Source organism: Brachyhypopomus gauderio, unplaced genomic scaffold, assembly GCF_052324685.1.
Source record: "Brachyhypopomus gauderio isolate BG-103 unplaced genomic scaffold, BGAUD_0.2 sc183, whole genome shotgun sequence".
NCBI lineage: Eukaryota > Metazoa > Chordata > Actinopteri > Gymnotiformes > Hypopomidae > Brachyhypopomus > Brachyhypopomus gauderio.
In genome coordinates, this window is record NW_027507004.1 from 195,001 (window position 1) to 209,194 (window position 14,194).

Consider the following 14,194-nt stretch of genomic DNA (forward strand, 5'->3'; position numbering starts at 1 on the left):
GGTACTGAGACATTACTCTGCCTTCGGCTGTAATCTTGTAGTTTTCGGAGCTGAGCGCATTTCTGCGCTTTGAGAGAGCAGCAGGTGAGATGGAATATGGTATGCAGTGAGTTAACTCGGATATTGTGGAGGACTATTTAATGCTTTATAGGCCAACAGAAGAATTTAAAAATCAGTTTGATATTTAACCAGGAGCCAGTGCAACGCTGAGAGAGTAGGACTAATGTGATGGACTTCTCAAGGCCTAGTTAGGACTCTGGCTCTTGGATTCAAATGCAGCAAGTTGGACTTTCTTCAGGGACTGTTCCATCCAATTAAAAGACAGTTACAGTAGTCCAATCTTGATGAGACTGTGGACCAGTTTCTCTGCATCTGATACCGAAAGTACATGTCTCAGCTTGGCAATATTACATGAAGTTGCAAAGGCAGCATTAGTGACATTGCATATGTGTGTGAAAAATGAAAGATCCAAATCACTAGAGACACCTAAACTTTTAGCAGGAGATTCAGGTGTTACTGAAAAGCCATCTAGTGTAATAAGAAGATTCGACCAATTGCTTCTTGCAGTCTTGGATCCAAGAAGTAACACCTCAGTCTTATCAGAATTTAGAAGAAGAAAATTAGACGCCATCCAGTTCTTTATTTCTTGGATGCAGTTGTCAGTTTTGGTAGTAGTATTGACATCATCCAAATTAGAAGATATATATAATTGAGTATCATCTGCATAGCAATGGAAGCTAATACCATGCCTACAAATGCTTGCTAGCATATATAATAGAATAACATGGGACCCAATACAGATCCTTATGAGCATTCATTATTTTCAAGTACAAATTGGTAACGATTGTTCAGGTAGGATTTGAACCAGGAGAGTGATTGACCTTTATCTGAGAATATTAAGAGATTTTAAGACTACTTTAGACGGTTTCAGTGCCGTGGTGGGTCTAAGCACGTTAGGTCTTGCAGGGCCTACAGCCATGTAGCCAGGTCAGATAGGAGACAGTAGGAAGCATGAGTGTAGTTCCTCTTAGATGTTCTGCTCCCCTGTGCTGTAGGAGGTGAGTGAGCAGGAGAAGCTGAGGGAGACAGTCCAGAAGGACCACACGCTCCTGAGAAAGAAAGAGGAGAGACTCAGCCAGCTGGAGACGTCACTGGCAGAGGAGGTAACACACACACACACACACACACACACACACACACACACACACACACACGCGTGTGCCTGCACCCACACACTTACGTACAAACCCACATTAATACCTACCTGGGCTTTACAATGTTTTTCTCAGCTGTCATGTGATGAAGGCGAGCGGCTGGTGGGAGATCGGAGAGTCTCATTTGATGTCAGAGACTCAGAGACGAGCAGAGACGAGTATGGCCAAGAGGAGACGAGTGAGAGACAAACTCTGAATGCACAACACGCACACACGGGCAGACATTTTGAGAAGGCACTAATTTTGGTTTTCACAAAGTTTACTGCCATAGTTTTTTTTATGGTGGCAATTTGTATTGATTCTAGATTGTGAAGAGTGATTAGATGAATTGCAATTAATTGCAAAGTCATTCCCTGTGATGAAAATGACCTTTTACAATACAAAATTACAATACAAAATTATTGCATTACGGCTCCTCCATTTCAGTTAATGGAGATCATTTCAGTGATGATCTCGTTAGCTCAGGAGATAAAAAGTTGATGAGGATAAGACAGCTGACATCAATCCGTCATGCAGATTAGAAGAGAAGACTGGTTGCTTTAAAAGGGTAGTGGTGCGTTTACGTTTTCTCCTGTTAACCATGGTCACCTCCAAGGAAACACGTTCAGTCATCATTGCATCAAAAGGGTTTCACAGGCAAGGACAGTGCGGCTTGTACGATGCACCCCAATCAACCATTTATCCAGTCACTAAGGACTTTGGGGAGAGTGCTTCAAGTTGCATGAAGGAGGCTTCAGGGAGCGTCTCCTACAGGAGCGTCTCCTACAGAGGAGGCAGCTATGAGCCTCCTCACACCATCAAAGTGTGGGGTCACTCCCAATGTTGCCTAAGCAAAGCACAGCCATGAATAAGGGAAGGTATCAAAACATCCTTCCAGAACAACTTCTCCCAACGATTCAGGAGCAGTTTAGCAACAAACAATTATGGACTGTTAATAATTGTACTTCATTATATCACATAAACATTTGACAAAAGGTTCTTAAAAAAATAAACTGAGGAAGCAAACTGTGAAAACTAAAAATTTGCCCACAACTGTAAGCAGCTCTAGAGTCCACTCTGGTCTTGTTGGTTCATAGTTGTCTGATGTTTTTATCTCTCTAGCAGTAATACACCCAAACCCTGGTCTTCCTCTCTGTTTCAGCACATGCAGTGCCAGTGAAAGTGCAGCAGTTAGCAGAGTCCCTGCAGCAGATCTCTGGCCAGCTGAACACAGTGCTGGGTGCACTGGGATCTCTCACTGGGAGGACCGTCCAGCCCCTCCCTCAGCCACCTCCGTCCTCCTCCTTCCCTCCTGCCCCGTCCTGGGCATGGACACCAAGCCCCGCCTCCTCTTCATTGGCCAATCAGAACAGTTTCTTACACTGTTCTGTCCCAAAAACACACGGGTCTGACCTTCATTTGAACTCCCACTGGAGCAAACTCTTCCCTGGTACGTAGAGACAGACACACCCCAAACATTAGCAGTGATGAGCAGTGGTCACCTCAGTGGGCTGCAGTAACTTTCACTAATGCTTCATTTCTTCATCACTCGTAAAACCTTTAAAATACAAATAGAAAACTTCTGCCTCTCCCTCAAGCACAAACCAGTCACTGCTGGATTTATAGCCTTTTTTGCATAGTTGATGACCTCCATTGATTTTCTGTGCTTGGATAATGCCGATCTTTTCCAGTGCAAGTGTGATGCAGTGTAGAGACCTGCTTCAGATTAGCTTCAATCTAAACCACACTACCTGTATTAAGACTGCTCTGATTTTAGGAGTTTCCATGGATACCAGTGCCCGCTATCCCATGAGGGCTACCAGAGCATATAGTGGATACACTCCAGCAAGGTGACTACACACACTTGCACACCTGTGCAGGCTCGCTCACAATCTCTCACTCTCACTCACAGGGTCAGTGCTGCTGTTGATTTTGAAAGGAAAATTGATGAACTCATACAGTGCTTTTCCATCATGTGTGTGTGTGTGTGTGTGTGTGTGTGTGTGTGTGTGTGTGTGTGTGTGTGTGTGTGTAGTCTCTCCTCTGAGCTAGATAGCCAGAGGCTGCAGAGACTGATTGAAGACAACAAAAGGTGGCTGGAATCACAACGCAAAGACCCAAATGTGTATCCTTTCACAATCTCTCTCTCCCCCTCAGCTTATACACATGTATGTATCACACACAAACCAGTACGGGAACAGAATGCATCATATTTTCACACACACTCTCTTGCACCCTTGTACTCTCCTGAACCTCTGCCCAGGCCTCTCTTCACACGCTACCCAGCTGCCCCACCCACCAATGGGCTGGTCCAGCTCGGCCTGGACGAGAACAATCAGATCAAGGTCTACCATTACCGAAGAGGCACAACCCACTGATGTCCGTGTATGTCCAGTGCAAACATCAGTGGATAGACAGAATACAAACATGCCATCAGCATGTACACATTACAGGTGATGTTGCTGACAGTCAAGGCAGATTTTGCATAGTACTTTGAAATTCTTTTTTGATAAAAACATTTCTCATCTAATTGAAATTCAGATGGAATATCTAACTGTAATTAGTGATTAAGGTATTTCCGCCTACATAACACATTGCAGTGGTGGATTATACTTATTAAGATGGCGGTGGCAGTGTTGGATGTGGCTAAAACGAGCTGGAACGTCGTCTTTCCTGCAGGTGCTGAACCTGCGCTCTGGCGTGTCCCGCACGGCGGTGGTGTCCTTGAGGGAGTTGTACTCCAGCCTGCAGAAAGGGATGGACCAGGAAATGGAGGCTACGGCTAAGGTCCTCCTCCACAAAGCAGCGGAGTCCAAAGGCTTCATCAGGCAGGACGTGGACACAGCTCTGGACAGCATGGTGCAGAACTGCACCCCCATTCGGAGCATGAACGCCCTTCTCGCTGGAGGACTCTGGTCAGTTAGCATGCAGTGAGCTTTAAACTGTGGCTTTCAGATAGCAACAACAGTCACAAGAAGCTAACACAGCACTAATTTTGGCTGTTGTTTTTTGCTGCTGTTTTTACCTCTCCAATGTTCTTTCAAAATATTGCCCTGGCCTATATCAATATTTTTAGTTATTTATCCTCTTATATGTTATTTTTATTGTGTTCCATCTCCGCTCTGCTGATCCAAACTGCCATTCACAATGCTTAAAAAATAGGCTAGTTAGCTAGCTCACAGAGGACATACAAACATTTTCTGTTTAAAAATACACATGTACACTAACTGGTGCAAGCTAAGCAATCGAATAGAATATGATCATTTGATTGTGCAATTAGATCATACATAAGGGTTTTAAGTTTCTTTATAGAAGTTAAAAGTTGTACTGTATACATTGGATGGATTAATAGTTATTACTATTATTATAATAGTTATTTTTTTCCTTCTGTTTTCCTCAAAAGTCATCTGAATGCTGCAGTAAGAAAGTGTACTGCTCGGCACTTGGCTACTTTGGTAGAGAAGATTGGTGCTGGCCGCTTATTGTCTGGGGCGAAAGACATCACACCGCGAATTATTCCTGCAGTCTCCAAGTTGGCACAGGACTCTTCACAAGAAACCAAGTTAGTACTGGGATCAGAACGAGAATTCTACAAAGCTTATTCAGTTTCCCAGATAGTAATATTTTGCTGATTCTTTTAGTCTCCTAGTCTGATACTCTGAAGTCAGCAAATGCTGCTAAATTGTAGAGTAATAGAAGCACTATCGTGTTTTCTAGACACAGACAGCCTTGTAAAATTGTGCTGGTAAGATAAATGGTCAGTGTGCTGTGAGTTACGGGTCCCTCACAGTTCTCTCCTGTTTTGGGGTCTGTTCCTCGTCTCAGGCGCTTGGGCCGGCGTATGCTGCTGTTCCTGTCCTCCCACCACGACTTTGATAAGATGGTGGAAAAGTACATCCCTGCCAAAGACCTGGCAACCATCAGGGACACTGTCCACACTCTGAAATCCAAGGTAGAGATTCATGTTTGGATACATGATGAGGATTTTTTATCCCATCCACTATGCCCCATGTTAACTCATTAAACAAATGTATGTGTAGACATATATTGTAAACAAATACTCGAGTACAGGGCAGTGTGTGGCACCACACATTGTATTTACAGTAGGGCATGCACAGTGTAGTTCCAGACCCAGTAGTAAAAGGACAGAGCATGGTTCAAAATGAACCGGCTTGAATTTCAAATACATTTATCAAAAAACTATTCTTTCAGAAAGTCATTCCACTGATATGCTAAGAGATGCCAGATATAAAAAAAGATAAAAGATTTACCAGAAATACTATAATTCCTATATTAATTAATAATATTTATAATATTGATAATAATCATTCCAGAGAGTTACCATAGTTACCAAATACTGTCACTTTAATTGAATGAAATCTTTCTAGGTTAAGAAAATGCTTCTGTAATAACCCAGTGCTGTCCAGGGTTGATTTATTTATCATTGTTCCTTTTAAATGTCCTTTTTATAGAGCTGGTTAGGGAACTTTACCCCTGCAAGCCACAACTGGTTGAGCAGAAGGTGCTCCCTCTGCTCTGGTACCTCCTGGGGACCTCCAGCAACAGTGGTACGGTCCACGGGAGGGGTGGAAGCGTGAGAGGGGCCACTGTCCACCTATGCCAAGCCCTTCATGCTCACATGGGCCCCGCGCTGCTGGACTGCGCTGGTTACCAACCTTCCAATATCCGCAAGAGCCTAAGAGAGATTGTGAAGAACCTCCCGACCACATGAGAGCTGCCAGCCAGACCTCCAGACCAAAATAAAGCCCAACATGGATTCTACTTGAGGATGGAGATGTTTGTGCATTTCTTACTGTGCCTGCACTCTAAATGAAAGAGAGAGGAAGAAAGTCAAACGTTTTTAACATTTTGAATTAGCAAAAAGCTAAATCCTTAAACTCAGAAGTCCTTTTAAATAAGGAGCACAGATTTTAGTGAATCACATCAGGTTTAACACACCTAGGAGCTCTGCTCTTTTTGCACTTTTGATAACTGTTGTCATGGTGACTATAGATATATATTGTTCTATGATTGTTATTTTCTGTTGACATATCCTGAGGTAACTGTGCAGAATGTAATTTATCACATACACAAGAAACAAGGATCTGGGGGGTATTCCACAAAGCGAGCTAACTCAGTAAGCCGGGCTTTTTAAGACAAGCCTGGCTCATTTTGCTCAAATTCGGTTCCACGAAAGAGGCGAGACTTGAGCCTCGCTCAGTTACTACAGCAACATATACGTTTGAACTAACCTGCTCTGTACCAGGCTAGAGTTGAGGCTTAGCTTAGCGGGACCGCTTCTATTGGCTGAGCAGCGTGATGTCAGTCTCGCCATCCGGGAAACTGAATTGAGGAACAAGGTTCCACTGTAGTTCTATCCATTAAATTGCTGTGGATGTAGCATATAATATCATATCTTTATACATTTAATTGAGTACTGTAATTATTACTTTGGAATGATTGCAGGTTATTATCAAAATTTAATAATTATATTTCCAAATGCAATATATATTTCGATCTTAAGAGTACATATTCATTGTTAATCAGTGAGGTTTCTGTACATTTTAATGTATTGGTTTAATCTTCACAAATTCAGGTCAGTGTAAAATGGAATACAGTGTCTAATCGCAGTTATGGTGCAGAAACATACATTAGTATAAACTCTATATCACAAAAAATACAATTCTTTGTACCTGAGTATTAATAATTATTAATACTGAGTAATTTAGGTGAAGATACTTTTAGGTATATATTTATCCCCATACTTCCTCTTTTGTGTTCAAATTACAAGCAAATCATATCACTCTGCAATTTATATATGTTCAGTATAAATAATGTAAATGTGTGGTTAACTTAATGGTGCAAAAAGAAATGGACACAGACAACTACCTTACCAAGATTTTCATACAGGTGATACAAATAATCCAAAATGTATGCTATAAAAGAGCAGCTAACAGTGAAGGCTGAAGGCTGATTGACCATGGCATGCCCATTTGTAGAGAATCCAGTAGATGAGGGAGCGTGTATAGTGTGCAGAGCATTCATGCTACCAGCTCCAAGGTCATTCCAGGACAGGACAGATCCACTGGGCTTTCCAGATGACTACTTATTTGTTCAGAAGACACAGTATTATATATCTTTGTAAATTACTGGAGCCATATATTGAGAAGACCACTAGACGTTGTAAAGCTCTTACCAAACCCCAAACGGTCTGTATCGCTTTGCGCTTCTTTGCCAGTCATGCATTTCTGTACAGTGTTGGGGATGCATAACATCTTAGTAAGGCAACGGTCTGCCGCGAAATTCGAAAGGTTTACCTTGCGCTTAAGCGTTTCCTTAATATATTCATCAAATTCCCTGGTCACAGAGGCATCCTTCCCATCCTTTTCAGAACAGCTGGCATGTATTCATGAGAAGTAGTGTTGGTTTGATCAGTAACTTGGAGTCAATCAATCAATCAATCAATCAAATTTTATTTATATAGCGCTTTTTATAACAGTTGTTGTCACAAAGCAGCTTTACAAGTGCCGAGTCCTAGCCCCCAGAGAGCAAGCCAAGGGCGACAGTGGCAAGGAAAAACTCCATAGTTTTTTTGCATGAGGAATAAACCTTGAGAGGAACCAAGACTCAGGGGGAGAACCCATCCTCCTCTGGCCGACACCGCTCACCATGACAACAACAACAATTTAGACAGAAAGAAAATAAAGAAAAGGAAAAGATGTAGTAATGTCCATCATGGTGTAGGCTTATCCGGTCAGGCAGTAGGGGGCTGGCACTGGAGTTAAATGTATATGACTTTAACAGATGCTCTTATCCAGAGCACTTACCAAAGTGCTTTGTATTCATCTTAATCAACTATTTCATGCTAAAATTCATTCAATTCAAAACGCATTGAATTCTCTACGATTTTCAAATGTCATTGGTGCTATAGACTGTACTCACATCTGGATAAAGGCTCCATCTGTACCCATGGAGGCAGACTATGTGAACCAAAAAATTATTTCACAGCATCAATGTACAGGTACATGCAAGTTTTGCCTACCCAACAGAAAATGTAAAGCATGTCAGTTCATGGGTTTGAACAACTTTCACCCTTTGTCACTTTTGCCATTGTTCTAAATGGTTTGCACCAGCCAATTTCTATTCTCCAACATTGAGGTAAAATGGCCCGGCTCGGTGCACAATATTTCGTGCCTCCTCACTGGCACAGAGGTTTGCCCAAGGTAAAAACACTCCAACCACACAAAATAGTGCAGATTTGGCCTCAGTGTTTAACTCTTCTCCTTATAATTGTAGGTGCTTTTCCTGGCTTATTGCTTAGGGATAGGGGTTACCCCTGCCAACCTTTTCTCCTTACCCCATATGCAGACCCTACAACAGATGCAGAGAGGAGGTTCAATCGTGCACATTCTAAGACAAGGGCATGCAGTGAGATGGCATTTGGACAGTTAAAGAGCAGATTTAACTGCTTGCGCCATCTCAGAGTCACCCCTGAGAGAGCCTGTGATATCGTAGCACCCTGTGCAGTTTTGCACAATGTGGCAATACTGCAAAAAGAAGAAATGCCAAGAGTGCAGTTGGAGCAATGGGAAGATGGCATTTTAATTGCAGACCACATGGATGGTAGAGCTATGAGGGACATGTATGCAAACACTTACTTTGGTTAAGGGAATATTTTGTTTGCATTTGTTCATTAACACTATTAACATAAAACAAGACGGCTTTTTTTTGGAAAGAGAAATTTATTAATAGTCTTGCTGAGCCTGTGGACAGAAGAAACTTTGATTTACTTATCTTGCAAAAACAAGCATATTAAAGTGAGACCTTTTTGCAAATACTCACATTTTTCTCCATTTTCTTTATTTCAAGCTCCAACTTCCATATTTTTAGTTTTTTGTATTGCAGATCTGCTTTTTTACATTCTATATCTTGGAGCAAGAACCTTTTGTAGATCTCACTAATCTCAGATTCCTTTAAGACTGAAGTATAGTCAAGATTGAGAAGTATTTATTCATGTTGAACTGCATAACTACTACTCACGTGTTCTCTTGCAGAGGTGTGAGCTCTGGACATGGAGGCCTGAGGGTCTTCTCTCTGTTCTTCTATTTCCTTTAAATACAACACAAATCATGAGATCACACAGCACATTAACAGACAGATACATAGACACACACGCCTTACAGAACAGGCAGACACTGTGTCCTCATTCTCCTGTACCATCCTGGATGGTCCGGCAATCTCCCCCTGCAAACAACAAATTAAGACACATAAATGTTAACGATCCTCAGGGTTCAGTCATAAGAAATAGGCTGGTTTATAGTACTCACATCATTGTCAAATACAGGAGGGTCTAAAAGAGTCCGCACACCCCCCACCACTGTAGTCATCAAGAATACAATAATACTAGCCTGTAAGAACAAACATGTAAAATCTGAGAAACAACTGAACCTACCTTTAACATAAGGCTGTGTATCATGAGGACAGACAGGATCAGATGATGTTCCTCCTTCAATTCCCACAATGATGTGGTGTCCGCTGTTTTGCTCTAAAGCAAGGTCTTCTGCAGGAGTGAGGGCTGCTACAGGAGGCCCACCACCAGCAGCAGCAGTAGCAGTTTTCTTTCTGGTTGCTAAAATATTTTATAGAGTTATTTAATATGGTGTTTTACCTTTTCCTGCACATTGGACTAATCAACTGTACTTACCATTCTGGAGTATATTTTTATATTTCACCTTGACCTGCTGCCACGTTCTCTTAACCCTGCTCATGTTACTTTTAAATCATGAAATTATTATTAACATTATTAATTTACTATAACACTTTTAAAATGCCAATGAATGGATTAAATTACACTACCGTTCAAAAGTTTGGGGTCACTTAGAAATGTTCTTATTTTTGAAAGAAAAGCAGTTTTTTTTTTTTTTCAATTTAGCTAACAGTAAATGCATCAAAAATACACTCTATACATTATTAATGTGGTAAATGACTATTCTAGCTGTAAACATCTGGTTTTTAATGCAATATCTACATAGATGTATGGAGACCCATTTCCAACAACCATCACTCCAGTGTTCTAATGGTACATTGTGTTTGCTAACTCTGTAAGGAGGCTATTGGATATTTAGAAAACCCTTGAAAACCCTTGTGCAAGTAGGTTAGCACAGCTGAAAACAGTTTTGCTGATTAGAGAAGCTATAAAACTGACCTTCCTTTGAGCTAGTTGAGAATCTGGAGCATTACAATTGTTGGTTCGATTAAAATCACAAAATGGCCAAGAAACTGAAGATTTTCTACAATGGTGTGTACTACTCCCTTCAGAGGAGAGCACAGACAGGCTCTAACCAGAGTAGAAGGAGAAGTGGAAGGCCCCACTGCACAATTGAGCAAGAAGACAAGTAGATTAGAGTCTCCAGTTTGAGAAATCAACGCCTCACAGGTCCTCAATTGGCAGCTTCATTAAATAGTACCCGCAAAACGCCAGTGTCAATGTCTACAGTGAAGAGGCGACTCCGGGATGCTGGCCTTCAGGGCAGAGTGGCAAAGAAAAAGCCATATCTGGCTAATAAAAGAAAAAGATTAATATGGGCAAAAGAACACAGACATTGGACAGAGGAAGATTGGAAAAAAGTGTTATGGACAGATGAATCAAAGTTTGAGGTGTTTGGATCACACAGACGAACATTTGTGAGATGCAGAACAACTGAAAAGATGCTGGAAGAGTGCCTGACACCATCTGTCAAACATGGTGGAGGTAATGTGATGGTCTGGGGTTGCTTTGGTGCTGGTAAAGTGGGAGATTTGAACAAGGTAAAAGGGATTTTGAATAAGGAAGGCTATCACTCCATTTTGCAACACCATGCCATACCCTGTGGACAGCGCTTGATTGGAGCCAATTTCATCCTGCAACAGGACAATGACCCAAAGCACACCTCCAAATTATGCACAAACTATTTAGAGAAGAAGCAGGCAGCTGGTGTTTTATCGGTAATGGAGTGGCCAGCGCAGTCACCAGATCTCAACCCCATTGAGCTGTTGTGGGAGCAGCTTGACCGTATGGTACGAAAAAAAGTGCCCATTAACCCAATCAAACTTGTGGGAGCGGCTTCTGGAAGCATGGGGTGAAATTTCTCCAGATTACCTCAGCAAATTAACAGCTAAAATGCCAAAGGTCTGCAATGCTGTAATTGCTGCTAAGGGAGCATTCTTTGACGAAAGCAAAGTTTAAAGTAGAAAATTATTTCAAATTTAAAAAAAAAACATTATTTCTACCTTGTCAATGTCTGGACTATATTTCTATTCATTTTGCAACTCATTTAATAAATAAAAGTATGAGATTTCAGGGAAAACACAAAATTTTCTAGGTGACCCCAAACTTTTGAACGGTAGTGTATATGCTCACGCATTTAATCTGTCTGCAATATTATGCCAAGCAGCTTCTCTGGCTTTATTAATACAGGATGTGTTGCCTTTCTTCATAATAACGTGTTTATATTCCTCATAAAGACGTATGAGTAGCTCCTGTTCAGCAGAAGAAAAAAAAAGCTGCTCGTTTCTTCAGCTCTTTCGACATTTTCTTGCCTTTTCGAATATCGATTAGTGAGGCTGTGTAAATACTGTGTGCACGCGCATGTTCGCCGATTACAAAAGCCTGGCTTGAATTAGTGGGAATAGGTTGCATCTGGATTTCGTTAGTGGAACGGAACTAGACGGAAGTGAACTGTTTGGCTAACTCAAGCGAGGCTCACTCTAATAAGCGTCGCATTCATAAGCTCGCTTCGTGGAATAGCCCCCTGGTCAGCTAACGAGCTATCCAAACGCTAACGCAAATCATCCAGGATAATCCAGTCACATAAGAGGAAATATAATTAACTATACTGATAGGCTACCAAAGAAGTAGGCGTGTCCCGCGTGTCTTTGCTCCCCACCGCAAACTTCAAGGCAACCAATTAACCCTAATAAGTTCAATCTACTTAAAAAACAGAGGTAACTCGTTGCCTCAAAAAAATTAAGTAATGGCTTCTGTCAAAACTAATATAATTGAGTTGTATGGATACAATTCATACTTATATGATTTAAATAGAGTGAACTAATCAAAAGTTGAAATTACTAAATTTACTCAATTTAAAATTACTCAGTTGCTTTTACTTGTTAATTTAACTTTTGTTGTGATTTTGGATTTGGATCCTTTTGCTTAGCACTAGCATTAGCAACAATATATTTTGCTTACCCTTTAAACATAATATAGGAATTAAATGTAACTATTGTTTTAAATGTGTCCGAGCTGTGAACCCAAGAGAGGGCCTTAGGAAATCATGATGCGTAAGGAGTTTAAACGAGAAGGTGATTGCTCAAGCAGAAGTGGTGAACTAATAATACTGACATGGGTGAAACATGAATGTATGACATCCTGATGTATGGTGACCTCGGGTCAAGCAGACAGTCCAGAGACAGGAACCATATGTATAAGAGATGTTAGGTTTGGAGACAAAGAGAGAAGACTTGTTTGTTCGAACAACAATACCATGTAAGGCATAGAAGCAGATCTGTGAGTTTGGGGCGTGGAGAAATCGTATATAAAGACGGCATGTACAAACACTTGTTGGGTCTCTCTGATGTTAGAATGTGAGTCTTAATAAAGGCATTTTTGCTATTGCTATAATTTTGGTATGTGGTTCCTGCTACAGTATTAATCACTACACAGTTACAAATAACTTAAGAGATACTTATGAGATTTTTTATTATTAATACTTAATTGTTATAATTATTGTAAATGAACTTCACTGACAACACTGGTTTCATAGATATGAACTTGTTTATTATCATTTGGCATCAAATAACATTTTAAACCATTACTGCTTTCAGTCAAAAGCAAAACAGTGTGCTTCATACAAAAGATCAAGTGAATGACAAGACATAGGCTATAACGTGACATGAACAGAGATTCCTCAAATCAGTGCTTTTAAGCAATAAAGTTATTTTTGAGCAATAAAATGCTTGCCTTGCGCAACATAAAATTAGAGAGAGAGAGAGAGAGAGAGGAAGCATTTTCATTTATTTACTTCAAACAAGCTAAAATAAACACCAACTTTACATCCTGCTGGTAGTGAGTGTATTTCTAACTAAAATTTCTGCTAAATTCTAAGAAATCCTTTAGTTTTTTTACGACTGCTAACATGCGTTTCCCAATACTTGAGATACATTTTTAAAACTCTAACACAGCAACACATTTACTGAATGCTAACGTTAGCAGCAAGCTAGCATTATAAGCAATCTATCCAAATTAATACATTGCTAACACATGTATAAAGGAGTTAGTTCCTGCCACACAATCTAATTGGTTAAGAACTGCTCCAACCGATCAGATATTTCACCATAACGCCACAGCTGTGATGAAGTATACAATTGTCTTTATTTTGTGTCTGCATTATCACACACTGTTAAAAAGCTTCTCCAAGTCACGTGTTTGCCAAAAGTTTAATAGACACTAATTAGTTCGGCGCCCCACACACAGGACGTATACGGTGTACATGTAATGTCACAGAAATTCAGTGGATAAAATTATTAGTAGGAAGTATCATGTATTGATTTTTTATTGCAAAGGCCCTAATGGGGAAAATACCTTTATATATTTCTAATCTACTTCCATTTCAATCTAATTTATCTTATTTATATAATACAAAATCACAAAATAAGTTGCTCTTAGATAGCCCATTAGAAAGAACAGAGTTGGTCATGGTGAGCGGTGTCGGCCAGAGGAGGATGGGTTCCCCCCCTGAGTCTTGGTTCCTCTCAAGGTTTCTTCCTCATGCAAAAAACTAGGGAGTTTTTCCTTGCCACTGTCGCCTTTGGCTTGCTCACTGGGGGCTAGGACTCGGCACTTGTAAAGCTGCTTTGTGACAACAACTGTTGTAAAAAGTGCTATATAAATAAAATTTGATTGATTGATTGATTGAGTTGGGGAAAATGGCTTTTTCATTGTATGCGCCTTATGTTTGGAATGA

The 14,194-nt window shown here is 40.6% G+C and overlaps 2 protein-coding genes across 2 annotated transcripts in view; one reads left to right on the forward strand and one right to left on the reverse strand.

Annotated features, from left to right (window-relative positions):
• LOC143501973 (uncharacterized) overlaps window positions 1-3,968 on the forward strand; it is a 7,776-nt gene extending 3,808 nt beyond the window's left edge. Inside the window, exons 9-15 of the mRNA XM_076995144.1 lie at window positions 1,056-1,163; window positions 1,290-1,392; window positions 2,356-2,643; window positions 2,971-3,043; window positions 3,229-3,318; window positions 3,457-3,578; window positions 3,873-3,968. Coding sequence (XP_076851259.1) covers window positions 1,056-1,163; window positions 1,290-1,392; window positions 2,356-2,643; window positions 2,971-3,043; window positions 3,229-3,318; window positions 3,457-3,571 — 777 coding nt within the window. The 3' untranslated portion in view covers window positions 3,572-3,578; window positions 3,873-3,968. The remainder of the gene's footprint in view (window positions 1-1,055; window positions 1,164-1,289; window positions 1,393-2,355; window positions 2,644-2,970; window positions 3,044-3,228; window positions 3,319-3,456; window positions 3,579-3,872) is intronic.
• LOC143501972 (uncharacterized) overlaps window positions 1-14,194 on the reverse strand; it is a 55,329-nt gene that overhangs the window by 17,367 nt on the left and 23,768 nt on the right. The window lies entirely within an intron of this gene.